Genomic DNA, 22347 nt, shown 5'->3' on the forward strand with positions numbered 1-22347 from the left:
AAATATAATGTATGGAATGCAGTCATACTCTTGCTACGTGTTTTATTACAGTTAAAATATCACACCATGCATTCCTAAACAAACTGCAGTATTGCTAATCAACTCTCAAACGAGTTTGATCTCCACTTTCAGAGTCTTCCAGTGTTAAGAGAAACTGATTATAATAGGTGCTAGGAGGCACTAAAGCCCAATAACTTGAGGTGAGAGGGTCCTCTGCTTGACTGACATTCATATATGTTGCCTGATTGACTAGTAAGTACTAAAAAAATAGCTCCAGAAAGCAGGACTACAAACAAAGAACCATTTAGTGTCTACACTGGTTTAGATGCTTGGATTAGTTTATGCTACATGCAAAGCCAGGAAGAAGGGCATCTAACAGAAAGGGTCAGCACGTACCAAACATAAGCCCCCCCATACCCCATGCAGATATCTGTCTGTCTGTCTGTCTGTCTGTCTATCTATCTATCTATCTATCTATCTATCTATCTATCTATCTGTCTGTCTGTCTGTCTATCTATCTATTGATCTATCTATCTGTCTCTCTATCTATCTGTCTGTCTATGTTAAACAAGATAACCATGTGAATGTACATATGTACCTCAGCTGGGAAGTGAGATGCTCTCGATTTTGAGTGAATGCCACATAGCAGTAGGAGCGTTGATGGCACCAAGCACAATTGCACAAGCTACTGTCGACCATTTGTTCCCTAAAATAAAAGTGTTAGTATAACGGGATAACGCATTTATTCACTGTAGGCTGGTGATGATCACTTGAGCTCAGCAATTCATCACTGGTTTTAAGTGGAAGAACAGGTGATAATATGTAAAAACGAATAGCTGCAGTGTATGCCCTTTTCTTACCAGTACAAATATAAACACTGTAAACATCGCAATTCTGAATTATTTCTGGGTAATAGACGTTTTTTTGTTTTTAACGGTTCTGTGTTGTAGTGGTGTGATCAATGACTGTACACAGTGTATAAGTGGGTGTCGTAAGATGGTTTCCAAAGTGTAATGTCTCTGAGGCCCTCTAGTGGCTGGATACAGTATAATTTTAACCCAGCTCATTTCCATGTTGGTGACTGAGAGAAACGCTTCAGTTTCAGCCCAGGTCTCCCCATAGTTTTGATTTTGTTCTAGTTCTTCCATTTCTTCCACTCTCCGTAAACATGCCACCAGTGACTTCGGTGTAAAAGTGTGTGCGAATGTGAGCGACTGTGATGGACTGTGGTAGTGTAATGTGTGTGTGTGTGCCCACAGTATTGCATTGCATCAACAACCGGTCTACAATATTGCATTATTTAGAACATCTAGGAACACTTGTACATATAAGCATATACATATGTCATTATAATAGCAATATAGCAAGTTATGCAATTTATCATTACTGAAAGGAAATATGCAGTATGATAAACAAAGTAATAAAACATACCAACATATCAGGTAATTTATTAGTGTGAAAACATACAGTATGTACGTTTCTCACAGCTTACTACGAGACACACTCACACACACACACACACACACACACACACACACACACACACACACACACACACACACACACACACACACGCACCAATTTTCCACCAATAAGATCTTCCGTTTCTAAGACCATTTTGTCCAATCAGAGGGGCCGTTATACGAGCATTTCTCTCGCGTAATGCGAACAGGAAAGCGTTGAGTTCCTATGTTTGCTTGTACGCTTTAGCAAGTGATACACATATTAACTGGAAAGTGGTTTGGTACGTATTGATTTATACTTAAATGTCGATATGGTGTCTTAGTTACAACTAAACTAACTAGCCATGGATATGGAGACTAGGTTATCGTCTTACAATAAGAATGCGCTTAGCTAATGCTAGCTACTTTACCATTACCATGGTTTAGAACCGTTTAGTTGTGCAAATAGCATTCTAAAAGCACAAAGTAGGGTGTTATAATCTGAATAAATTATATATTTTAATAACAGTAAGGATTTATACATCTTTTGTTAGTTATGTCCAAAGCTAGCTAGCTAGCAAGTTAGGTTTCATGTGAGAATTAGACTTGTGATTATTAGTTTCTGACTCTGGGCTGCTTTAAAAATTGTAATGACGTTGTTTTGGGTAATATTTTCAAATACTGTTGTATAAATTAGAGTGCAAATCTACAAACGTAACTTTTTTACGCAGGTTAGTAAACAGTAACAATACTTCAAAATAAATATAACGCTTTTGTCCAATGTCTCGAAGAGGTAAGTTGTTTATATATCAGTCTGGGACTAGTTGGCTTGTACTTTTAAAACTTTAGCACTGCCTGTTAAAGTTTAATGTTTAAAATGTTGTCAAACTCAGTTTACATAACAGGACACATCACACAAGGTGGACTGATCTCTTTTGCATGTTTTGCAGTGAAATCAATATTGGGATTGTCACATTTTAGCTTGCTAATGAATTACATATCATTATGACATTTTGTCAGTAGCTGAGTTAATGGTCTTGACATTTCTGCGTTAGGGCTGTCACATGTCAAATTTCTATTAATATATTATTCTATACCATCTACATTTTTCAGCAGCTGATTAGAAGTAGGTTGTATGTTTGACCCCAGATTTGGGTCAGAAAACCAATGTCTAAATTTCTCTTGTGTATTTGTCAGACCCTCAAAATGGGTGAGCCGCAGCAGGTCAGCGCCCTCCCGCTGCCACCGATGCAGTACTTCAAAGAATACACAGATGACAATGTACGGAAAGGACTGGCCCCTAAACCACCTCCTCCCATTCGGGATAATTACACAATGTTTGGCAATCTGTTCCAGTGTGATGACCTTATCATCCGGCCACTGGAGAGTCAGGGGATTGAAAGGCTGCACCCAATGCAGTTTGACCACAAACGAGAGTTGAAAAAGCTTAATATGTCTATCCTAGTTAACTTCCTGGACTTGCTGGACATCCTGATCAAAAGCCCAGGCAGCATTAAGCGTGAAGAGAAATTGGAGGACATGAAACTTCTTTTTGTGCACATGCACCACCTGATTAATGAGTATCGACCTCATCAGGCTCGTGAGACACTGCGAGTGATGATGGAAGTACAGAAGAGGCAGAGGTTGGAGACAGCTGAGCGCTTCCAGAAACACTTGGAACGTGTTGTTGAGATGATCCATGGCTGCCTTGCCTCACTGCCTGATGATTTGCCCCAGCCTGACACCTCTGGTATAGCTGGAGCGGTGGTTTCAGGTTCAGGGGGGGATATTAGACTAAAAACTGAACCCATGGATGTGGAAGAAATTGGAGTTAGCTGCATAGTAGGACAACCAGACAAAAATGTACCCACTTCTACAAAGGAAAAAGTATGGGATAAAGATGCTATGATGTGCAGAATCATTGATGAAATGACGTAAAAGTAACGTCCTTTTTTTCCTTTTGTTTTGTTCTAGGGTAAATATCAGATTGATAAAACTGTTGCAGCAGTCAGTAGCAAAGCTATTCATGTTTGGAGGGGAAGGTTTTTTCTTATAAAATGTCTTTCCAAATTCTGTACAAATCATAAATTTAAATACGGTATTTTTTCATTTTGTTTACAACTTCAATGCCTTTACCTTGTTTTCAGGAATTGTCAGGTTCTTGTTTCTAATAAAAACTTTGTTTTACTAATAATTACTTTCATAATAGCAAGTATGCCTCTGTTTTTTTTTAATCTGTACAAACCTGTATAATTTAATTAAAATAGTAATACATGCTACTGATTATCCACAACTCTGTGCTACTTAAATAACTGCAATCACATTATATAAATGGTCTATATAGGGTTTATGTATAGGGTTTGGGGGGGAGCAAAAAAGACAAAAACAAGAGCAATTTTCAATTCTTCAGATTCTTACTGCTGATGAGTGGATTGCATCTTGTGGTATTGCCTCAATACTTCTGCTCTCGAAGTCTTCTTTAAAGTTTGATTGTATTACCTTCAGCTTTGCCCTGTGGAGGAGGTTTGTGTAGCACTAATGATTGGTTTTGAAAATTTGAAGTTGGTTTTGATGGTTGAAATGTTGGTTTTGGTTTTTCCTTCAGACCTCTAAGGATGAATCTGTCATCAACTGCTGTTTCTTAGCCAACCTTTTCAGTGCCTTGTTGTTGGTACAGCAATGGGTTCTTTCTTTTTTCTGGACATTCTTGGGTTTAGAATGGCCTGCTTTTCTCTGGTCTTCATGTTGCTGTATTCTTTTTAACAGCAAATACGTCTTCAAAGGTGAAACCCAGGACTCATACCAAGAGTAGATATTCATAGTTATTAGGTTTGTTATAGATAATCAATCTAACATGGTTCACCTGGAAAACAAGAAACACCTGCCAGTTACTTTACAATATTTTAGATATCAATTTACAATACTTTACAATCACATAAAAAAGGTGGGTTCAAACAAAAGTTGACTGATTTTTTAAAGTTGTTTTACACATCTACAAATAATCTTATTCTATCAACTCATTATTTTCAACTCATCTTTTAATTTTCAACCCAAATATCATCAATACATAGCAAAAGACCTGGCCTTGTTGCAGAGGGGACGATGATGAGCTTGCATGTTTTAATGAAGGTTTTACATGAAGTCAAAACCAGGGCATTGAGAGGCTGCACCTAATGCAGTTTGACCACAGGTCAGAGCTGAAGAAGCTAAATATATACATCCATAGTTAACTTCCTGGATCTGCTGGATATCCTGTTTGAAAGCCCAGGTAGACTTAAGTGTGAAGAAAAATTTAAATTAGAAGGACCTGAAACTTCCGTTTGTAAACTTCTGTTCTGTTGGTAAATAGTGGCATGTGCAAGACACACACACTATCTACAATGGACACAATATGTTAACTAGAACTCATATGTAAATAATAGCATATCTATAAAAACTCATGTCTGGATAATACTGTATACCTGACCCTATATAACACTATACTGTAGTGTTATATAGGGTTATATGCACCTCTTCTTAAGTTAGGACTCGTTAAAAACTCGTTAAACGGGATTTGAACGTTATTAAACCATGTTATGAAAATGTCAGGTTATGAAACCGTTTCGGCACGCGCAGCCCTTAGCCAATAGGAACCGCGCCACGTCGTCACGTGGTTTTATTTATGTAACTTACGGCGTCAGAATATAGCTCAGAATTTACTGTTGTGCGGTCAGCGAAGGTTAAAATACGTCGATATTGTAATAAAATATCAACAGAAAGATATTATATCGCTAATAAGATCGTTATTTTAGGGTATGTTGGATGAAGCTGTGAGGATCTTATTATTCACCGTAGATTTATTTTTCCAAACAAAGACAGATGTGAATGGCACTCTGGACAATCGTGTGAAACAGGGATTAACTTATTAGAGAAAAAAAGTCTCGATACCGCGTTGAAAAGGTCGTGTTTTCTGCTTACTACAATCCCTCATGAGAAGCTCGTGGCAGTAGATCAACATTGCTGCCTGAACTGAAACCATCTGAAGCTGCTCACACCGGCGCCTCCTGGGTGCTGTTAGAAAGGACTGCAGACGTTCATATTTCACAGTGCTGTTACATGTAAGATACGTGGGACATGGAGCATCTGGATTGTCCTATATGCCTGTTTCTTCTGTTTGAACCAGTGACGATGAGCTGCGGTCACTCGTTCTGCCGCAGGTGCATTATGGGAGTCTGTGTACCGTCCAGATGTCCAGTCTGCATGGAAAGGCTAAAGCAAAGGGACGCAAAAAACATAAAAAACAACGTTTTGCTCTTCTGTATCATTGAGAAATACTGCCCTGAGGAAACCAAGACGAGATCTGAAATACAGGAGAGTCTGGTGGCTGGAGACTTTACAAAAGCACTGCTAAAGATAGGTAAGGATTAGTGTGAGACATGGCAACATTGAATTGAATAACACCAAACTAAACCAACAACGTTTTCTACCGTAAATATTCCGACATGGTTGTTAAATAATGAGGCAGGATTGAACCAACGTTATCTGCCCTGTAGGGGATAAGATCAGCTGGATGCTCTCGTGTGCGCATGCGCACGCCTGTCGCGCTGTTCACGAAGTCACGTGTCATACCGCTCATCGTACACATGAAAAGTACACTTACACCTCATGGTGTGTTATAGCGCTACTATATTACGTTAAGATATGTAAGTGTGACGTAAGTAAATGAACATGGTGGATATAAACCTAACGAAGTTGTTTGACACAAAGCAGATTATCCTGATTTATGCTTACGATATTTTATTGACTTGAGTTTGCATGCATATGCAGAAGAAGTGAATTTTATCAAGAGCTGTATCTGGAATCCGAAAACTCTGGCCATGCATTCAAAATGATTTACTAATTCAGACAATCCAGAAGACTTGTATGCAAAATAGACATTTTGTTAGGTCTGAAAGTGGCATAAGAGCAATAATTTTATAATTATTTAATAATTGGAAAACCAAATTTGTCAATACTCAGTAACAGCTTATAATACTATTTACAATGTTCTTTGAAAGTATTGGAACAGCAAGATCAGTTCATTTTCTGGCAGTGGTAGCTCAAGTGGTTATTTTTTGGTTGGAGATATGTATGTGTGTGTGTGTGTGTGTGTGTGTGTGTGTGTGTGTGTGTATATATATATATCTCAGTACACTTAAACTGAGGTGTAACACAATAAGGTATTTTGCATAGATGCCTAGGAGCAGTGCTGGCATGATTTTTTTAAAATTAATTATTAAAGCCATGATCTACAATTAACTAATTCTTGAAATATTAGTAATGATATGAAACACTTTTTTGATAGTACCACAGATATTTAGATGCTAAAATTAGGGTAAAAATGACATTTTATCTTATAAAAAAACATATCCACTCCTAACTCTGGTACTCTCACTATGATATCCCTATGTTCAGAGAGAAGCTAACTGGTTTTAAACAGAAATGTGTTGTGTTCTTATTACATTGCTAATTAATAGATGTACACTAGATGGCGCTAGTGTGTGATAGCTAGGAAGGTAGCAGATGAGAGAAGAAGTGGAGTTACACATGTGGCTAATGTTCAGTAAAGAAACCTGTTTGGTACTCTGTGTATTGCCTTCTTATTTCACGTGAATACACAACAAATTGGCGACGAGGATGGCGGTTCATCTTCCTCCTACATACTTACAGTGTCCTGAGATGTTAGGGCTTGGTGGTCAGATCTTAAGTTGAAATGTTTGCCCCACAGGTATGTTCTCCAACGCTCAATGACCCACACACAAGCAAGAGCTTCTTTTTCAACCACAGAATATTTCCTTTCCGCAGATGTCAAGGTTCTGGAAGCAAAAGCCACTGTCCTTTCTGACTTATCTGGATGAAGCTGAGTCAGGATGCCACCTATGCCGTAATCTGAGGCATCCCTAGTAACAATCGTGGGCAAAGCAGGATCAAATAAAGCCAATGTAGGGCTCTGTGCAATCAGTTCTTTTACTTCCTGGAAACTTTTGTGTGCTTTATTAGTCCCTGCAAAATTAGAATTTCCTCTAAGAGCATCTCTCATAGGCTCAACAACTGCTGCGTAGTTTGGAATGAATTTAGCATACCAAGCGGTGAGACCTAGAAATGATCTGAGTGTGGACGCATCCGAAGATGGTGGAGCATTACGTATTGCATCCAAGTGACTGTGATCTGGCATCAGTCCTTCGTTGGAGATAGTATGTCCCAGAAATGTGAGCTTCTCTTGGCGAAACGTACATTTCTTCCCATTTAAATGCAGACCCGCTTCTTGTAGATTGTGCAGCACTATTTTTAGGTGAGCATCATGGCTAGTAATCATAGTATCATGGCCAGAGTCACCAAACACAATTATGTCATCCAGATAACACTGAACACCTGTAACACCCCTGAGAATAGTAGACATCAATTTTTGAAACGCCGCTGGAGCTGATGCTAATCCGTAGCAAACTCTCTTGAAACGAAACAAACCATCATGTGTTATAAAGGCAAGTGAGGTCCCTACTGTCCTCATGTAGTGGTACCTGATGGTAAGCCAGATCGATTGTAGAAAACATAACAGCACCTCTCAACTGTGAAAAGAGTTCTTCAATGTGTGGAATGGGGTAGCTGTCCACAATGATTGCTTTGTTGGGTTCCCGGAGATCCACACACATCCTGCTGTCTCCAGATTTTTTCTGAGTAACAACGATGGGCGAAACCCAAGGCGAAGCATCCACTCTTTCAATAATACTGTATCTGCTGCTAATAGGCGGTTCAGCTCTGTAGACACAGCATCCCGTACAGCAAAAGGTAGCCTGCGTAGCTTCTGCTGCACAGGAATAAAATTTTCATGCATCTTTACTTTGTGTACAAAGTTCTTTGCACAGCCAATGGATGGCGTGGCAGTATGAGACACTTGTTGCACTCGCTGTTTGGAGGTGAGTACTTTATTTCCTGATATGCACAAATTTAAGGAATATATTAAGTCCATACCCATAAGTGCGTTTCCACTTTTCACAATATAGAATGTGGCAGGTACTGAATGTTCGCCATGTCGTGCAGACGTCTTAATACATCCCAGCACTGGAAGGTCATCTTTTGAATATGTGACAAGACGCACATCTGAATGTTCAAAGGGTAGTTCAGAAAAGTATTGCTTATATATATGTTCTGGAAGCAAAGATACGGATGATCCAGTATCAACAATTAGTTCTTGCATCGTAGTACCAGAATATGTACCCATTTCAATGTCACACACAATTTTGTTTGCAGCCAACGTGTTAGTCATGTACAAAACAGTCAGTTCAGGAACTGCAATTTCTCTGATGTCCTGTCTCCATCCAGAACGACACACTTTTGCAAAATGTCCCATTTTACCACATGATTTACACGTCTTATTCAAAGCAGGGCACTGCTTGGAATTTGCTAAATGGCAACTGGAATCACAGCGATAACATTGGGTCTGGGTTTTACCTTGTGTGGTTCTACGCATGGTCGTTTCTTTTTTCTAACATATAGCCGTTGAACTGGTAAGTCGGCAGGTTTTGTAAATTCACTTGCATTAGCCATGGCATTTTCCACTTGAACAGCCACTTGTACTGCCCTGTCTAACGTCAAATCTGCTTCAAGTTGAAAACAAAAGTGATGCAAAACCAGTGGAAAATGAAAGCATACGTGGATACAAAGCGCAAAGCAAAGACTCCGGGACTCAAGGAAGGTGACTTTGTACGGGTGAGGAAACCTGTGCATGTAAGAAAAGGGAAATCAAAATTTAGCAACCCCATGCAGGTTGTTAGACAGAAGGGGACACATAGTTTTGAGCTAAGTGATGGACGAACTTGGGACATATCTCATCTGGCACCACTGAACACAGACTTTGCACAGGTTCCTGAACACTCTGAACAATCCACTACTGCGCCACTTGAAAGTAGTAACAACCAGTTAGAGGGGCGTTGTAGAAGGAAACCAGCATGGTTGAAGGACTATGTAACAAACTGCCATAGTAGAAAAGAAGAAAGTGATGGTGAAATGGAATAATATCGAAGTTTAATTTAGACAAGTTGTTGTTTTAAACTGAAAGGATGTTCACGGAACTATTCATGCTATATGTGGTTGTCAATAGACATTGGTAGAAATTGTTCTGTTTTCTTTAATCTGAAAAAAAATTTACTGTTAAACAATGTTTACTGTAATTGCTGAGGGAAACAAATAAAGTAAGGGGGAGATGTTGTGTTCTTATTACATTGCTAATTAATAGATGTACACTAGATGGAGCTAGTGTGTGATATCTAGGAAGGTAGCAGATGAGAGAAGAAGTGGAGTTGCACATGTGGCTAATGTTCAGTAAAGAAACCTGTTTGGTACTTGGTGTATTGCCTTCTTATTTCACGTGAATACACAACAAAATGGGGAGAAATACCTGATTCCTTATTCTATTTCTTACCATAACAAACTCTCTGGAAATGAAATAGAATCAAACAAATTAAGAGACACATTTGACATTTATTACAGTTATGGGTGTTTGAAGGGACACCAATACCACATTTCTTCTGCCAGTAAATTAGGTTTCAGGGCTCTTTGCAATCATGTGAACTATTAATCTGTGAATCTATAGCTTTAAAAATGATTTTTTTATAATAATTAAATTTTATTATAATGAAATATCATATAAAAAAGCCTGTAAAGTTTTGAAACACCAGAAAGAATCAGTCGGGCGATGTACAGTATATGAGTTCCAAACCTAATTATATCGTTGCTTTAATCAGCTCATCTGTTGGGCTGCTTTAAACCTTGTTGAACTGATTTTAATGTCAATTTACTGTAAATTGTTAAAATATGTGTGGGAGCATGATGATTGCAGAACTGATTATTATGCATGCATGTACAATTTTCCAGTGGTCAGGCCTGTCTTATACCGCACACACATGAAAAGCTTATTTTATTACCCAGTTATAGGCGGAGCTCTGCATGTCCTTGTTCATGCCCTGTGTTTATTTCACTGCTTGTGTAATCTTGTTTTGTATGTTTAACTGCATCCTCTTTTATGTACATACAGCATATACAGTACTTTTCCTTCTAAGTCTGGTTCCTCTCAAGTTCTCTTCCTCATATTATCTCAGAGAGCTTTTCCTTGTCACTGTCGCCTCTGGCTTGCTCATTATGGATGAGCATTATGGATTATGGATAGATGTTAGAGATATATAGTAACTTAATTATAAACTTTAAACTTTCCTTTTTTTATTGTTTCTATACTTCTGTAAAGCTGCTTTGAGACAATGTGAATTGTTAAAAGCTCTACACCAATAAATTGAACTGAATTGAATCTAATATATACATTGCTTAAGAATTCCAACTCCAAATAAAAGACGGTGTGTGCTGTAGGTTGTCAGCAGTGATTCTCTTCTGTTAGTAAAGGTGTGGGATGATCACTGCAAGACTACGCAATTGACAATATGATTACATGTGCCTTTAGGTGCCTGCTGTCACTTTGAATAATATTTAACACTCAAAACTAAAACAATCTAAACAGAAATTTCTTGCTATTATTTGTCTCTAATTATGCACACTGTTTTCTGCAGATCCTGTTGATTTGAGTCTGAAAGCATGGAAGGCAGAAGCCAACATAGGGCTCCGGTGCTTTTCTGAAGCTCTTCGTGACCTGGAAGATTTGTGTTGTGCCAGGCCAAACTGGGCTGAGGTAAAAACATCAGAGTGTTCTCTGTGGAAATATTTGGGTTGTTGGGTTTACTTTTAGTGTATTCTGCATTTGGTAAACACTTAGCTGAATGTATAATCTGACATGACTATATCCCGATGGAAGTCTATGTACAGGTAGAGCTTGATGTAGTTTCACATATTAAGCTTGAAATTTGTCAATCATTGAGGTTGGAAATCCTACAAACATTCAACTACTAATTCTCATTCTCAATAATGAGAACATAAATCCCCCACCCTTTAATGAAGGAGATATAAAACAACCAGTTTCATTAGTCTTCTTAGACATCACAGAACTGAACAAGTTAAAATTTCTCCACCCTTTCACTTCCTAGCTGTCTAACCTCACCCACTCATGTTGAGCTATGTAGCAGTTATTAAAATGAAAAAGTAACACCAACTGGCTATTAGGACACAAACAAGTAACAAGGACTCACATATTTAAAATGAGCATCTGATGTTTATTTTTTGCCGATGACTAGATTTGTCCTACCTTTATTTGAACCCAGAGCAGCATGCGTAGTGTAGTTTAGTCTGTTTAGGAGGGAGTAGGAGAGGTTGGAAACTGTTAATTTAAATATAAATTATTTATTTAATTAATTAATTATTAGGTTTTTGTACATAATGTATGCTGTTTTGTACACAAATGTGGAAATACATCAGATACCAAATGTATGATATGGGAGTGTTAATTTGAGTGAGAGGTTATGACAGGTCTGATACAGGAAGCCTAGGTTTGTTCTGATGAATGAATTACGCATGAAGGTTAACTTTGCTGTTGTGCTGCCATCAGCTTGTCAATGCTTATGAACTGCTTTTTATAACAAAATTTTGGTAGATTTAAAATTGTTGATGAGAAACATCATTTAGTAAATCATACACGTTTTAAATGTATTGTTCTTCATCTAACTCCAAAACGTCTTTATGTGGACAGCTTATCTGTGTTTTAGTAATTCTATATTGTAGTGTAATGTGTTATATGCATGACTTCTTATGCATTTCTCTGTCAAGTCTTCTTTGTCTGCCCTCTTGTGACCATTTTCCCACATGCTTAGGCATTCTTCCAAAGAGGGAATGTGCTGCTGGAGATGGGGAGACTGACCGAAGCTCTTATGCAATTTCATCACTGTCTAAAACAGCAGCCTGAATTTGCTGCTTCTAAGAACCAGATTAGGAAGGTATGGGAGGTAAATAATGTTATAACACAGACAAAAGAAAACAAACCAAAAGAGTTTGTATTTCACAAACGGCGGTAAATCATGGAAAGTTTGATCAGTGGATATACTGATATTCTAGAGAAATAATAAATGAAACTTGTATCATTTTCAGTCGTGTACTACACATTCTTTCTATACAGGCAATATATGATACTTTCTCAGCACCTGTTTCATATTTCCTGCTATAAAAGTATATTTACACAATGAAAAAAATCATTTGAAAGGTCAATAAAATCCAGGGGACTAAACTGGACACAGTGTAGATGGTGGTAAAGATGAGGATGCTGGCAAAGGTGTCAGTGATCATGAAGACTCCCTCCTGTCCACTCAGTAAAGCACTACAGGGACAGAGTAGCCTGCTGGAAGTAACATGTATACAGGTCATTTCTCCCAGCAGCCATCAAATTATACAACCTAGAACTCTAATCTAGTCTTTTTAACTATGCATCATTGTACATTTACCATTTTATTCACTGGACACAATATCTGTAGATAATACCGCATCTGAAAGAACTCTTCTCTGGAAAATACTGTATACATAACCCTTACACTGTATACAACTGCAACCTTATATACTGTAGTTCTTGCACCTTGAATAGCTATGGACCGAGGGAGGGAGGGAGGGAGAGAGAGAGAGAGAGAGAGAGAGAGAGAGAGATGCCTCATGACTTGTATCATGTGTAAGTATACAATATCATGTGTATAGGGTATCGTATAGGATTACTATTTATATTATGTATTTATTATGCATATTTTAGTTGTACATTCATTTTGCTTAATTTTTCAATATTTATTTTACTTCATCTTTATTTTATTCTTACATTATTCTGCCAGTAGCGAAACAGTAATTTGTCAAAAATTTCTCATTATTTGATTTTGATTTATATTGGCTTTCTTTTGTTGATGTTCAGATCTTGGAGATGGAGGGCATGGTCACACCAGAGGAGGTGCCCCAGATCTTGCAAACTGTGGGTGATTATCTTCGAGACTGCAGTTCTCAAACTGATACCTTTGGTTCTCCCCCCACCGAGGGCCTGAAGTTACCCTGGAAGCAGATGGAGGACAAGTTTCCTTGTGAGCAGGTAAAAAGGCCTGACGTCTGTTTTACCATTTGGATGTGAATGTACTGTACAGCAGTTTGTGCCAGTTCTGTTGTACTCATCATAATGCCATTGTCATAATAATATGATATTTAGAAAATAATATGAGAATCTAAAATACGAAAAATACAAAATCTTTTTATGTAAGCACTTATTTAATATGGTCATGAATTTTCCCGACGTTTTGAATGCTGCGAGCCGAGATACACAGTATGCAGATCAACCTATAGCATTACGGTGCTCATGTCAGCTTTGTTCCATGTTTTCATGTGTTTGTTTTGTTTCAATTGCCACATGTATTTTGTTTTTAATTCATTTCTTGTCTCTCCCTCTTTATTTTCAATGTTTGACCATAATGTGTCCTGACTACTCTCAACCATTATGTTTTATCTTTGATTAGTTTTTCTATTTACAACCTTTCGTGTCTTGTAATCTCCACAAAGTACTCATTCAGTTATTGAAATGGTCTGTCAATACAATGTCTTTTGTTTGTGTTCACAGTTTAGGTTTTTTTTTCATTCTTGATTGTTTTGATCTTGCCTGCCCTTGCATACTCTGTTTGCTGATCGCCTGACTTCTGCCTGTTCCAAGATTTTGCCTCATGTTTTGGACTATTGCTATTATTGTTTTGAGTATTGTTCACCTGAACGTGCATCCACCTCTCCACAGATGAATGAAAATGTTTGTTAATTCCAAACTGTATAACTACTGTTTTTTTTTATATATAAGTCGTATATCAGGATTGGTTTTGCCATGGGCAGAGAGCAAATTTGTCACTTAAGAACAAATTTTTACCTTTTGTGACTTTATACATACAACCCTGGTGTCTTGCTTCTCATCTCCAGCAGACTACATCTCATGTCAAGCACAACTCCAGTACTGAGTGCCAGCCTGTGTCTTTCATTTGCACAGCCCAGGAGAATAAGGAGCAGATGTTAAAGAAGAAGGAAATACAGATGAGAGGTGGGTGTATATATGGATTGTACAGTCACTTTACACTGTCATTCAGTAATTCACATCACTTCACTCCACTGGATTTTAAAGAGAAGTGCATGCATAAAAATAAGAAATGTGAGCAGAATTTTGTACCTAAAGTCATGTTAAACCTTCATCATATTTGCTAGAACAGCCTACAGTTTCATTGTCTACATGTTTAGTATTATGAGGAAACCAGAGTTGACTTGATGTTCTTTCCTCTTGTAGCAGACCAGGAGACATCACCCCTGTCAGTGTCTGACTTTGAGTGCCCCCTCTGCATTAGGTCAGTGCATCTATAGGCCAAAATACCCTGAAGTCTGGAAGTATTGCCACTGCAGTCTTGGCATTGATTAGTTAATATATTATTCACTGCAGTAATAATTTCCTTATTGTCATTGTCACATGTTAATGTATATGTTTACTGACATGGCATACTGCTATTATTATGTATTTTAAATGTATGATGTAGAAAACATTATTTATGCCTTGTATTTTGTGGTCTCTTTTACATGGTTGTTGGCCCTCAGGCTGTTCTATGATCCGGTTACAACACCATGTGGGCACACATTCTGCAAGAACTGTATTGAGAGAAGTCTTGACCATAATCTTCGCTGTCCACTGTGTAAACAAGCACTACAGGAAGTGAGTCTCATGCAATCTTAAAGATTAGATTAGATTAAAGTAAAAAGTGAAAGGTAAATAAAAAATATCTAACCAGAAATGCAATTACAAATGTATATAAATAAATGTTTTTTTAATATATATATATACATACATACATACATACATACATACATACATACATACATACATACAATCAAATCAAATGTCTGTCCTGTATTCAAGCATAAAAAGGAATGGAATTAAGGATAAAAATAAAAAGGAGGTAGATAAATAAAAAGTATAAACTATATAAAATATCTGAAAATATATGTTAAAATTTACATAAATGCATTGTATTGGCAGTACAAATTAAAATGGTTTTGTGATTGTCCTTAAAGTGTCCATGTGCAGTATGGTGTATATAAAGTGGCATTGTGCTGTGCAAGTCCAGAGTTAAAGTGACAGTCCACAGTTAAAGTATCAGTGCAAAAAAAGGTTGTGCACGAAAAAAAGTGAAGATGGAGGGTGAGGTCCAGTACTAGATTCTGGGTGTTATATATATATATATATACACACATTATTTAACAGAGTTGAAATAGTGAGGTAGAGAAGCAGAGACCAGCTCAATGCAGATACTGTAAATATTACATAAGGTACAAATGACCAAGTATAACACAGGTGGTACTTCAACAGAGTGAGATATATCGATAGGGTATATTTCTGTAGGCAGTGGACTTAACAGTGCAAATGTTCAGCATTTGAGATTAGAGTTCAGTAGGCTAAGAGCTGAGGAAAAGAAAGTAAATAGTAGAGGAGTAAATAATACACGGTTGGAGTGAGAAGGGTCTTTGAGAATACTTCTTACTCTACTTAGGCAGCGTTTGTGGTGAATGTCTTTGAGAGAGGGTAGTCAAAACCAGTGATTTATTGGGCGGGTGTCACTAAGAATGCTTTCAATAGTGCACTGGTATAAGTTCAGCATGATGTGGGGGGACATGTAAGCTTCCCTTAGTTTCCTAAATAAATAAAGGTGCTGTTGCACCTTTTTGATTAGAATGGATGTGTTGATGGCCCAGGAAAGATCCTCAGAGAGTTGGACACAGTGGAACTTGAATCTAGTCACACGCTCCATTTTCAGCTCTATTAATGTGGATGGAAGTGTGTGCATGGTCCTTTTTAGTTTGCCGGTGGTCTGGGTGTTGAGTGCAAGGTTGTTGTTGGCACACCACACTGCTAGGTGCTGAACCTCATCTCTGTAATCTGTATCATCATTACCACTGACCAGCCTGACCACCATGGTATCATCTGAAAACTTGATTATGGAATTAGAGCCTTGCACAGGAATGCAGTCATGGGTAAAAAGGGAGTAGAGGATTGGGTTCAGCACACAGCCCTGAGGTACACCAGTGTTTAAGGTGAGGATGGAGGAAGTGTGAACACTGATCCTAACAAATTGTTATCTGTTTTTGAGAAAGTCCAGGGTCCAGTTACAGAGGGAGGGGCTGTTGCCAAGATTACTGAGCTTGGAGATCAGTTTGTATGGAACCACAGCATTGAAGGCAGAAATCAATAAATAGCATCCTGATGTATCTGTTGTTACTGTCCATGTGAGTCAGGGCAGAGTGGAGAACTGATTCAGTGGCATCTTCAGTTGAACTGTTGAGTTATATGCAAAGTGATATGGGTCCAGTGTAGGGCAAGCATGTTTTTCTCCCAAGGTGGGAGAGTACCAGCCTTTCAAAACAATTTATGATTAAAGCCTTGAACATCCTTTTTTTTTACATTTAGCTACTTGGGATGAATGTTGTGTTTGTAGATTTTATATAGTGCTTTAGAATTTGCTGTTTTCAGTGCAACATTATACGTAGAGGATTGGCCTCTCATGGATAAGTAAAAATAATGCACATTTATTATGAAATGATTGGATTACCAATCATCCCCTTTTTCTATTATCTAAGATAATAAAAATTTATTTTTCACTTCCTGTTCTAGTATTTCAAGAAAAGGAAGTACAACCCCACGATTCTACTGCAGGAGATTATGACCCGCCTCTTCCCCCAGCAGCTGGCTGAAAGGAAACAAGTGCATGATACAGAGATGGCTGAGCTTTCCAAGTGAGTCTTGACACAATACTACAGTCATATAAGATGCATAATAGTGCATATAAAAAGTCATAAAGTCAAAAAAAAATTATTTAATCTTAAACAAAGATTTAAATTACATCAGATCTTTTTCCACCTTCAACCAGGAACATTAAGTTGCAAAACAAAATGGACAGAGAATGTTTTATTGGGGAAAAGGAAAAGCAAAAAAAAATTCTAACTTAAACAACTCAGTTGCACAATTGTGCTCATCCCTTAACTCCTACTGTGTTAAAGCACCTTTTGCTTGTAACAGAGCACTTAGTTTCTTTGGGAAAGTGTCTAACACTTTATCACATCTTGATTTAGCAAATTGATTCCACTCACCCTTGCACAAATGTTTTAGCTCTATTAAATTGTGAAGGGAATCTCCTGTGCACAGCCCTTACCAAGTCATTCCAAAGTTTTTTTTCCTCAGCTGATGTAGATAAGTGACAGTAAGGTGAAATATTTTTTATAGCCAATGTAGAATGATGCCTGTCATTTTGAATGTGTGTTTTTTTTCTAAATAGAAAACCAGGCAAATGATTAAAAAATAATAAAACATTGATTTATTGTTCAATTTTAAAAACTGTAATCAAAAGTATTTTTCTGTTATTCTTCACCTTCTTTTGACCTTCTGTTCATAAATTCTTCTTGTCCAGTTTGACCAAAGACATCCCAATCTTTGTGTGTACTGTGGCCTACCCCGGTATCCCATGCCCACTGCATGTTTTTGAGCCACGCTACAGGCTGATGATGCGCAGATGTATAGAGACTGGCACCAAGAAATTTGGCATGTGCAGCTATGAGCATGGGAAAGGGTAAGTAGTGCTTTTTCAATGGGAAAAGATACAGAGACGGTTGTTATTGTAACATTAAATTCTGAATATCTTAAAATCTATATTGAAACAATAACGCATGAGTTAGAGTGCGGGTAGTATGAGCCAACTCTAAGTACTGCCAAGTACTGTAGGTAATAACAGGCATGTCAATGTTCAGTACAAGCATGATTGCGAATGTAATATTGCATTTATTCAACAGTTCTATAAACAAGATTCCCTTATTCTTTTTTTCTTCAGCTGATGAGCTTTTGTATTTTAAGCCAAAACTTCTATTCTTGAAAAGTAGCCGTTGATGTTATTAACAATTCTGTAGTAACTTTAGTAAATACAAATAAGCAGTGAGTAATAGGTGATGCACATTATGAAATGTTCGAGTGCCGTTATACTAAACTCACTTTTGGAACACTTCTTGACCAACAAAATTAGTGGTCTGGAACTAGCTTTTGTACTTGTGTGTGTTTGTGTGTTGTATTTATGTGTCTATTAAAATGGTGTTTATAGTTTCTGTTTTATTAGGAAACTGAAATTAAGATTATTGTGTCGCTGAAAGATTTATTTAATAAATGTGTTTTTTAGTTTTATTGAGATATCAAGAAGCTCTTACCTGTCATAACTCTCTTGTGGTATTTCATTAAAGTTCCAATAAATGTGATTATGATTTTAATAATGAGGTCAATACAAAATGACGCCTCAGTCAAAACATGTCTGGCTTGCTGTATTTGGGATTCTCAGGTTTGCAGATTATGGCTGTATGCTGGAGATTCTGGACCAAAATGTGCTCGCTGATGGCCGCTCTTATGTGAACACAGTGGGAGGAAGTCGATTCCGTGTGCTTCAGAGAGGCCAGCGGGATGGCTACCAAACAGCTGACATTGAGTACCTACAAGACCATAAGGTCTGCTTTTAGAGTGTTTCACAGCAGAGCTTAATTTATAAGCTAATACTATGCAAGCTGGCATTGAGTCAGATTTGATCTGGGTTCATGATTTAATTTATTTCAGGATCTGTAAGCAGTAATGCTTTCAGTAACAGCAGAGAGAAAGTCATTTTAGGTATCTTGTTGCTGTTCTACTGTCCATTTATGAATAATGTCTGTGTTTGTGTATGTTGGGCTAAATATAGGCAGATGATGCTGAGCTTGAAATGCTGCAATGCCTCCATGACAGTGTGTATCAGCAGGCCAGGGAGTGGTACCAAAGACTCAACAGCCGCATCCGGGAGCAGATCAACCAACAGCATGGAGACATGCCTGAGAGAGAGGATAACATTCAGGTTCGAACATGCATGTATAAAATTGCTTAAAACAAATTTCCTTTGCTATTTCACATACCCCTGACCCATATAACACAAATTATGATCTCCTACATCAGCATAATCAGGTTAATGTTCCCAAATGATCATTAAATACAGACTAAATTATTTGATCTGGATTTAAATGTTGGTTAAAAAAGGAAGTTTTTTTGTTGGACTAAGTGGAAATTATATGCTTTTGAACTGGCCTTTGATTTTCTGATATTCTTTATATATTTATCACTGATCATTTTCTCATTTAATGTATTTTATTTATTATTATTATTTTTTTTTTTGATTAACTCAGTGTTGGTACATTTATCTGCTTGCCAGCTGTGATTGTGGATTTTGGGCAGTTGGCATTCAAAGTAAAAAAATGCTAACAGTTATTCCAGTCTCACCTTTTATGATGCTACCACAAAATATTGATTTGAAATGTTTTACAGGATGGATAATGCAGGTTATATTTGTGTAATATTAAAAATGAAATGTCAGAATGCCACTGTACTGAACTTGCACACATTTGTACAAAACACAGACACTCTTATCCAGAGTGACTTAGAGATACATTTTGTAATTTTTATCAATCATATATACTAGTACAGGTAGGTCATGATCTAAAAATACTATCAACCTAAAGCCCTGTTAGAGGACATACACAAAAAATGCCAAGGTTATGCCATTTAAGTGAAGTGGGTCTTCATCTGAGCCAGTGACACAGCTGTTCATTCCACCAGGGGAAGTTCATTTTACTGTTACTGGCACAAAAAAGAAAGGATAAACAACTTCTCCTGACTATAATGCATGTCTAGTATCTTGAGGGATGTTCAAGTATTAAGTGAAACTATGTTATAGGCTTGAACAAGGTGTCTATTTTTGGCTTTGCAGAGAAATCGATTTTTTTAAAGAAATTAAAGGATCTGGATATTGCAGAATACAGAATTGCAGAATGTATTCAGTCTAAGCCAGTCATTCTTATCTATTTTTGCCATTCATAAGTCAGAAGAATTCATATAAAGAATTTATACTGCAGCGATCTTAGGCTTTGTTTTCTGCTTTCTGCCCTGATCACAAAAAGTACTTTACTCCATCTTTCTTCATTACTCATAAGTAATTACAGTATATTAATTTTTGTCTCAGGCATCTTCTGATGGTCCTGTGTGGTGCTGGTGGCTTCTGTCTGTGCTTCAGTTAGATCCAGCTTACCAGACAACAGTTCTGTCCCTTACCACCCTGAAGGACCGATTGGGACATCTGCGTATTGTATTGGAGTACTTTTCTCAGAGATAGGACAACACACATGCACGCATGCGGTACACACACACACACACATTCAGGGCTTTGTCCTTTTTTCACTGCCTTAGAGCACATTCATGCTGGACTGGTAATTATTTGTGCAATATGTCTGGGTATTTTTGTACACTATATTTAGTTTCCAACTACAATGGTTTGGTTCGACTTCCATTGTTGTTTACCTGAGCAATTAAGTTTAAAACAGTAGATAATTTAGGCTAGAGGTGTGCACAGGGATTCGGCATAAATTAGTACAGATAGGACATTTTTGGATATGACGCCTTTAGGACACAGAAATGCAATTCTGATTATTAGCATATTGGGATTTGGCATGGCATTTGCTTATATATTTAAGCAAAATAACTTACTCTATGAGCAGGTGAAAAAAATGATTACTGTGAAAAATAATAAAATAAATTCAGGAATGCGCTTTATTTCTTTTTAAGAGACTACATTAGTGGAATTAAATATACAATGCTGTGCATACCTTTAATTTATACTGTACAAATACATACAGGTATAGAGCACAAATTAATCACTGATACTTGTATATTGATGAATCTATAAACTTGACTATGTATGTACATCTATCATTGTAGAAGTCCTGAATCAAATATATGATGCCCTTTGTAAAATGACAGATGATCAGCTGTCACCTGCCGCAAGAATGCTATCCTATGTGTTGCGATCGTGACATTCTTATTAGAATTGAACTGTAAAATTCTAATGTGTGAAGTTTTAATACTGCTGAATAAGGCTGTGTGTTATGAGCATGTTAAATCCTTTATGCCATTTTAAAATTAGAGCTTCCGATTAATACTCATAATTCAAATAGTGATTTGAATAATACCTCGAGGCAAATTAATATTGTGATAATGGTGATAAGGAATCAAATAATTTATTTTGAACAGTTTGAATGGATTTATGCTTAGACAATGGATTTAGGCTGAGCATCAATGATGAGAGAATTAATGCCACTGAACTCATATGTAGAGGTACAAGATTATCTAAGATTGTGTCCATGTTATTTTGTGGCCATCAGAATATTTTTAAGAGCCAGTCTACTGTATGTGGTTTTCTCATCATCATCTTGAAAGGGATTTGTGCCTTTGGGTTTTAAGTCTTAATCTGGACGAGTAAGATTATGTACGTTTGGTACTTTGTAAATAGACTGAATGAGTAAGCAGATAATAATGATAATAAAAAAAAATCAAAAATAATAATAATTATCACTGTTATCATAATCATCATTCGATAATGAAGATAAGCTTAAATTAAAAACAATTTATTTTTATGCTGTTAATGTACTGTGTTAAAGTTCTGGTAAAGGGATAATAAATGGGTGATAGATAGGTGTTGGATTGGTGTTGGATGTAAAAAAAAAAAAGAAAGAAAAGAAAATCTGCAATCACTATTTACACATTTGTTAATCAACACATTTTTCTTCTAGTGCATTTTATATGCATTTTATCAGCAAGATGGATTTTTTGTCACTAGTGAAGGGATTCCAAAATTATGTTTTATATATTAATTCCATAGCAATAAAAATGAATGTTAGACATGTAATTCAGTTTGATCAGCCTGAGAGGGCCAAGCAAGTGTGAAGATTTCATTAAGTAGAGATTTCATTAAGCTTGTTCAAGTCATGCAGAAATGTGATTTCAGACAGCTTTGGAGAAAATTTTTAATCTTTCATTTTGTTTTAAACCCTTTCTTCTGAATAAAAATAAGCAATATTAAATTGAGTATTA

General features: G+C 37.0%; 2 protein-coding genes across 5 annotated transcripts; both read left to right on the forward strand.

Annotated features, from left to right (window-relative positions):
• Nucleotides 1-1630: 1630 nt before the first annotated feature.
• Nucleotides 1631-3636, forward strand: med7 (mediator complex subunit 7). Its single transcript, XM_060884949.1, has 2 exons — nt 1631-1744; nt 2640-3636. Exon 2 carries the CDS (start codon nt 2649-2651, stop codon nt 3378-3380), a length of 732 nt encoding a protein of 243 aa, XP_060740932.1. The 5' UTR covers nt 1631-1744; nt 2640-2648; the 3' UTR covers nt 3381-3636.
• Nucleotides 3637-5097: 1461 nt separating this feature from the next.
• Nucleotides 5098-22347, forward strand: lonrf1 (LON peptidase N-terminal domain and ring finger 1). 4 transcript variants are annotated; one of them, XM_060885507.1, is made up of 12 exons: nt 5098-5838; nt 11015-11133; nt 12206-12337; nt 13279-13449; nt 14313-14430; nt 14671-14728; nt 14973-15087; nt 17041-17162; nt 17834-17992; nt 18746-18889; nt 19136-19285; nt 20444-22347. In XM_060885507.1, the coding sequence occupies exons 1-12, from the start codon at nt 5556-5558 to the stop codon at nt 20496-20498; spliced, it is 1626 nt and encodes a 541-aa protein (XP_060741490.1). In that variant the 5' UTR covers nt 5098-5555; the 3' UTR covers nt 20499-22347. The 4 variants fall into 4 exon arrangements, with proteins under 4 accessions (XP_060741490.1, XP_060741488.1, XP_060741487.1 ...); XM_060885505.1 differs by having other exon boundaries at nt 5100-5838; nt 14316-14430; nt 18746-18908; XM_060885504.1 differs by having other exon boundaries at nt 5101-5838; nt 18746-18908.

Source organism: Tachysurus vachellii, chromosome 13 (assembly GCF_030014155.1).
Source record: "Tachysurus vachellii isolate PV-2020 chromosome 13, HZAU_Pvac_v1, whole genome shotgun sequence".
Taxonomy (NCBI): Eukaryota; Metazoa; Chordata; class Actinopteri; order Siluriformes; family Bagridae; genus Tachysurus; species Tachysurus vachellii.

Bases quoted from the DNA above. Each gene is read 5' to 3' on its own strand.
- med7 (XM_060884949.1), top strand. From the start codon at position 2,649: ATGGGTGAGCCGCAGCAGGTCAGCGCCCTCCCGCTGCCACCGATGCAG.
- lonrf1 (XM_060885504.1), top strand. From the start codon at position 5,556: ATGGAGCATCTGGATTGTCCTATATGCCTGTTTCTTCTGTTTGAACCA. The intron at 14,431-14,670 runs GTGGGTGTATAT...TTCCTCTTGTAG, and splicing joins GAAGGAAATACAGATGAGAG to CAGACCAGGAGACATCACCC. The intron at 18,909-19,135 runs GTCTGCTTTTAG...GGCTAAATATAG, and splicing joins AGTACCTACAAGACCATAAG to GCAGATGATGCTGAGCTTGA.